The sequence below is a fragment of the Pteropus alecto genome, unplaced genomic scaffold (assembly GCF_000325575.1).
Source record: "Pteropus alecto unplaced genomic scaffold, ASM32557v1 scaffold20, whole genome shotgun sequence".
NCBI classification, from domain to species: Eukaryota; Metazoa; Chordata; class Mammalia; order Chiroptera; family Pteropodidae; genus Pteropus; species Pteropus alecto.
Window position 1 is genome coordinate 46,040,264 of NW_006436298.1, and position 6,447 is coordinate 46,046,710.

The following is a 6,447-nucleotide window of genomic DNA, read 5'->3' on the forward strand; positions in this document are numbered from 1 at the left end:
TATTACTATCATTGTTAATTACTACCACCCAGGAAGAACGGAGATTGCGTCGGGTGATATGGTAGGCAGAATAACAACCCCTCGAAGATGTCCACTTCCCAATCCCTAGAACCTATGACTATGTTAGGTGATACGGAAAAGGGAAATTAAGATTGCAGATGGAATTAAGATCGCTAATCAGATGACCTTGAAATGAGGAGATCATCCTGGATTATCTGGGTGGATCTTCCTATCTGGGTGGATCCAAGTTAATCAAGGATCTTCAAAGGAAGGAGGCAGGGATGTAAGAGGGGCTGTATGAGGAAGTAAAAATAAGGAAAAAAAGAAAGAGAACGCCTCCAAAGATCTGTAGAAAGATGAGTCAATAAGTAACAATTCTGGTTTCCCAACTTTTCTGTCTAAAGGAATAACAGTTGTTTTAAAGTGCTGCAGGTAATAAAAATAACTTGCAAACTTTCTAATAGTGGGAGAAGTGTAATGCCATGTTAAATCTCCCGGCTCGAAAATGATGGGATTCTGATGCCCTCAAAAAATATAAGAAAAATATAAGGTCGTAATCCTGGTCCTCAAGAACTCACTTTCTCACAGAGATGCCAAAGAGGCTTCACTTTGCATGTCAACTTTGGTCTATTTTTAGTAGCTGCCTGGAGAGCTGGGCTGGGAAGGTTGTGAGGTCTCGCCCAGCCCACGCTTAGCTGGAGAGAGCTGCAATGATTAACCATTTCTGTTACAGAATCCGATCGGGAGTTTTATCCCATCTGCACCTACTTGCCATTCCACGTAGAGCAGGAGACAGGAGGCAGGCCAGGGCCTGGCCACAGTCTGATCCAACCATAAACCTGGACTCTGAACGTGCATTGCATCGTCAGTGCCTTGGTTCCCTGATGGCCCTGGAAATCTTTACGTGCTCTGAATCTCCAAGTTTTTTGTTTCCTTTCGTTTTATTTCCAAATATCTATATGAAAAAAAAAAAAAAAAACTTCACTGAAATACATAGTGTGCATCTGAGAAGCTCCCAAATTTATTCCTGTACAAGAATTGAATGATACTCCCTGTGGCAAAGAAATTTGAGTTCAATCTCAGCAGCTCACTTACAAATGACTCCTTTTTCCAGGTTTTCCAACTTGAAAAGCCTCGGTTCCAGGGAAAAATAATATGTATTTTAGGGAGCTAGTGTGAGGATTTTAAAACAACAAATATAAAGTGTATCTTGCTAATTGATACACGGCAAACTAAATTTAGCTCTCGGATGTGGTTTTTAGATTGAATTCATTTTCAAATCTACAAAATGTTATGTTAAAATCTGGACCATCCAATTTTCCTTAAAATACTGGAAGACCTAATCCAGCTATACCCATGTTAGTCAAATGAGTATCCCCATTGTATTTTAAGGGGATCACCAGGAACCACCGAAGGTCTTTACGTCTTCTAAAGCAACAAAGAACAAGAAAACGCAGCAGTTTATCTGTGGGACAGGGGCCAGGCAGGAGATATGAATTTCACATGATCAGTTGGTTGTCCCAACTTGGGGTGGGGGCTGCAGTTACAAGTTGCTATTGGTATCTGGTGGGTAGAGTTCAGCTAAATATCCTAGAACGCACAGGAAAGGCCCTCTCCTCTACCTCCAACAAAGAAGTATCTGGTCCAAAACGTCAGTAGTACTGAGGCTGGGAACCTCTGCTTTTAGTGAGTGATTTTGTTAGGTTTTTTTTTTAAATCCATGACAGAAGCACCGCTCACAGTGGGCTTCACTTTGTTTTCTCTCCTAAAGTTAACTGAAAGCAAACAGCATTTATGACTCAGGCTGCTGTAGTAAGCAAGGAAATGGATGACTGTGGTTAGTGACAAAACAGTAATAAATGGCATTGCCTGTCTTGCCTCTTTTTCAGAGTCAGAGAGGGAATGAAATGACCAGTAATTATCATTTAAACTGCTGTTTTATCCTCTATCAATCAGAGCTATTCATCCCGGTTACTCTCAGACTCTTGGGCTGAAACCACACTAAATCTGGGGCATAGCCAGTGTGAATGTATGAGGCCAGGCTTTTCACCCTGCGACTGTTAATGACCTGGGCTGAACATCAATGGCAAATTCCCAAGAAAAAGCCATCAGAGATCCTAATCTAGGAACAAATGGTTCTATATGGCGCCCATTGCCTTGTTTTTTAATATTCTGTGTTCGGTAGGACCACAGCTGTAAACAACTCTCCAGTCTCGTTTCACTAGGAAGTTAATTTGCACCGTGTCAGCACTGCAGGCTCTTTGCATATGTTCAGGACAAGCTGATATGAGCAGGCCTGGAATGAATAATGTTTAGTAAAATCAATAAACCCTATTATTAGTCGCTAAGGGGACTGATTTTATGTCTATAAAAGTAAAACAATTAGAACCGTATTAATGGCAGATTCATCATAGTAATATAATGGAGCCAAGCATGCTTGTCTTTTGGGAATCTTTAATTTACCATCCAGTACTGACTATGTACTCAGCTAGAGAAATGGCACACATAATATAAACAAGCTCTGGCCTTTGGCAATTCATGTCGTCATCAGCAAAAACAACACTGTAACAGTAAGGGGAAGAAACAAAACTTCATTTAGTGATTAATGTAAACCAGTCATGGATAATGTTGCAGTAAAAGCCTGGGGGAAAGACAGCATTGTACTTTTGGTCATATATATCTCTATTTATCAGCATCCCCGTTTATTACAGTAGCAGGGTTAAGCATGGTCTGATGCACCTATTTATACCCTCTCTATTTGGGCACCTAACTAGAAGTGATCACAAGCTCGGTATATAGTAAGCATACATCCAGTCGTTTTGCAGCTGAAAGGCAAAGTTGGCTTCCACAAGATTTTTTAAAATACCAAAAGCGGGAAAATCAAGAATCCACAGTGCTCCCTAGCCACCAACAGGAACACGGTAATTCAGCTGGTGAAGGTGTAATGGGATTTCAGTTCTGCTCCTGTGTTTCGACAATTGAATTGTTCGGTCAATTCTAAAACTGGCACAGCATGTAGAAAACCGAGAGACATACTTTAGTTTAAACCAAATTCTGAACAGAAGAAACATATTTGTTTAACTGGTATAGGATCAATTACATCAAGTGCTCAAGGATACATCTGGATATGATCTAAGAACTGAAAAAAACTGATAACTTAAAAAATGATGAAAGTCTGTGAAATACTCTAATGTGTAGCAATAAACACTATAAAGAATTTTTTTTATATATATAAATGACAACATAGATGAAATTTGAAAAACAAACAAACAAACTTGAGAAAAAGATCCTCCTACTGAAATCTATTAAGAACAGGAACTGGATCTAGACCATAAGGCACACAGCAAAGAGAACACTTCATGGTGGGTTTTCCAAAAGCAGAGGAAACATTTCTTTTTGGTTGCAAAAATCTCTTCATTTGTGAAACACAGGCCTCAAAGTAGGAGAACTAAGCAAATTATACCAAGACAAATTTTGTCAACTTAAAGAACTTTTTAGAAAACCAAGTGGTAAAACTGTCAATAGCAATTACAGTAAAATCATAAAAACTTACAGCTGGAATGAAGCATTGAAATCAACCAGTCCAAACACAGGAAGGCTTTTGTTCTTTAAGGCTTTTGCTCTTGCTTTCCATCTCACCACAACGCTTTGCCCCCAGATGTGTGCACGGACCGCTTCCTCGGCTCCTTTTGTGAGGCCTCCCCGATCACTCTATTTACAGTTACAAAGTCCCACACGTGTTACTCAGGCCCACTCCCGTGCTTTATTTTTCTCCATAGCATTTACCAACCATCAAATATACAGTAAGTCCTCACTTAATGTCGTCATCAATAGGTTCGGTGACTCTAAGTGAAACAGTGTATACAGAAACCAATTTTACCACAGGCAACTGATTCAGTAAGGCTTAAATTCCTACGGCATCAATGAGACGATGAAAAGTTGAATGAAGATGTGATTCAAGGACCTCCTGTACTCCGCATACTATATATTTTATTATGTTTGCCCCCACCTCCTAGAAAATGCAAACTCTGAGGACAGGAATTTTTGTCTGTTTTGCTCACTGCTGTACCCCAGGACCTTATAATGCCTGAGATAAAGTAGGTGCTCAGCAAGTATTTGTTGGAAGGAAGGGAGGGAAGGAGGGAGAAAATGAGGCAGCAGTCAATTCTGTACATTTGGCATAAAATATTCTAGTAAAACAATTTAAATAAATGTCTAGCTGACAGTCTTTTTACACGTTTTATCTACTGTCCACATGTCACAAGATTTACGCTTTTGGAATATCATCTACATGAAAGAAACCTGTATCTACCTATTTGCAGTGATATTATGCTCCATATTTAGAGTAAATACTCAGTGAATATGCATATATCCAATGAATTAAATATACTATTTAGTTGTTATACCTGTGTACAAGAAAAGTTAATATCTATATACTGTATCTTATGCATTGGATGTCCATACTATTAGGAAACCTTTCTTTGAAAATGAGAATCACTATCAGCCAGCTGGAAATAACATGAGACAGACAAGAAGCCATTATAAAAAAAAAAACTTTTTAATTCTGATTGCCAAATTATTTAAGGCAGGTATAAAAAAGGAAAGCATTCAATATACATTTTACATAAAATAAACTAGATTACAGCATAAAACAAGTAACCAGGCAATAGCATTAAAGTCTCTCTCTTCTAAAACTGGATAATTGTAAACATTAAAAAAAGAAAAAAAAAAAAAAGGACTGCAGGACTATTCAAGTAATAGAACAATCACAGATGTCTCTGGTATGCAGGCTATTGGGTTTTTTGCCATTCAAGATTATCAAAAAATGACACCTCATTATTCACAGATGCTCATTATTTCCCCATTTTAATCTTTACATTATGTACAACACAGTTTTTGTGGTACTGGCAACCCTATGCCTTCCAAAAGTATTTTTTTCCACAATACACAAGTACAAACAGTGACTACAGGAACATTTTACACTGATGCGTCTTTAACAGGAGCCACCAAATAGACATCTAAATTGTACCAAGTGTCATCATCACAGTTAGCCTTTCTGAGGGGCTTACGGGAAATATATGAAGGATATGCAAGGTTCAGGCACACTGATACATAACATTATTTATTTACAATTTAAAAGGAAAAGAATAAGAAAGTAAGCAGCCTTTTGTGGCTAACACTTTTCAACATGACAAATACATTTTTTTTTATTTCCTTTTCTGAGTGGTTTGCAACTTGGCAGCAGACCCTGTGTGTGCGAGCCTGGTTACTGATACAAAAAGTAAAGAATATATATATATATATGTATATATACATATATGTATACGTATATATATATAAAACAGAAGTTTAATTACAGCAACATTTGTTACTCTGTGATAAAATCTGTAATTTACAAAAATGAAATGACTGGTTTTTGCCTGCCATTAAGGCATTTCAAATTAACACCATGGAACTGATGTCTGTATAAAGCGCTTCCCCATGTGAGCCAGTCACATGACAACGTACATTTCCAATCTTGTTATTCTCTGAAAAAGAAAAGAAAACCTTAGCATAGGGTTCTATCCACACTTGACACTGAAAATATGAAGACCCTAAGAATGACAGGCTTATTATTTTAGTTCTATTCGATTCATGGAATACGACTTCTCAGAACGTGAATGAACACAAGTAAAGATACACATTGTAAAAAAATGAATTATTTTCCTTTCGAAAACAACTTGAGGGATAATTCAAAATGAGAAAGAATAAACAATACTTTATGAAAATAAATTTCTCCATTTGTGACTTCATTCTTAAACACGACAACTCAAAGGGAGTCACAGTGACTATTTTAACAGAGCTACGAGGATAGCCTAAGAAACTTTTCGACTGTTTAAATAACTGATCAGTTAATTACTAATCTACATTACAGCTACAGAAATGAGGTTCAGGGAATAGAAGCTGCATGGGAAACACAGTAGCAAAAAAGCAAATTCGTTATAATAATAAAAAACCCTGAAGGCTTAAGTCTTTGGTCTAAAATGCCTATACGTGCTTCCTCCCACCCATTAAGATGTCTCTATCTAAAAAAAAAAAAAAAAAATTAAAAAATATGGCCGGTATTTACCTTCTTTGTGCAGGAAACATTCCTGATGCAGATGCCTGGGCAGCCACCTGCTGAGAGGCAACGAGGGCAGCAGAGGTCAAGCCTAATGGGGGAAAAAAACAGGGTTTCTGTGACATTCAGAAAGGTAAGAGTAGACGCAGGCCCGGTGGTGAAGGGCTGCAGACCCAACGGCGGCAATGTGTCCTTTCCTGAACACGCACATAAAATGTTTAATGCAGCAAGAACAGAGTACAAACCACGTGGTCTAACCAATATCTATCCCTTTATCGAATACTCGGCGGGTTTAATAGCTATTCAAAAAGAATTCCGCATTCACTCTCTCTGGCTCTGCGGGGGGC

General features: G+C 38.1%; 1 protein-coding gene across 1 annotated transcript in view; it reads right to left on the reverse strand.

Annotated features, from left to right (window-relative positions):
• Positions 1-6,105: 6,105 nt before the first annotated feature.
• Positions 6,106-6,447, reverse strand: part of ZNF608 (zinc finger protein 608) — a 103,965-nt gene continuing 103,623 nt past the window's right edge. Inside the window, 1 exon segment of the mRNA XM_006913328.3 lies at positions 6,106-6,191. Within this exon segment, the coding sequence (XP_006913390.1) occupies positions 6,106-6,191 (86 nt within the window).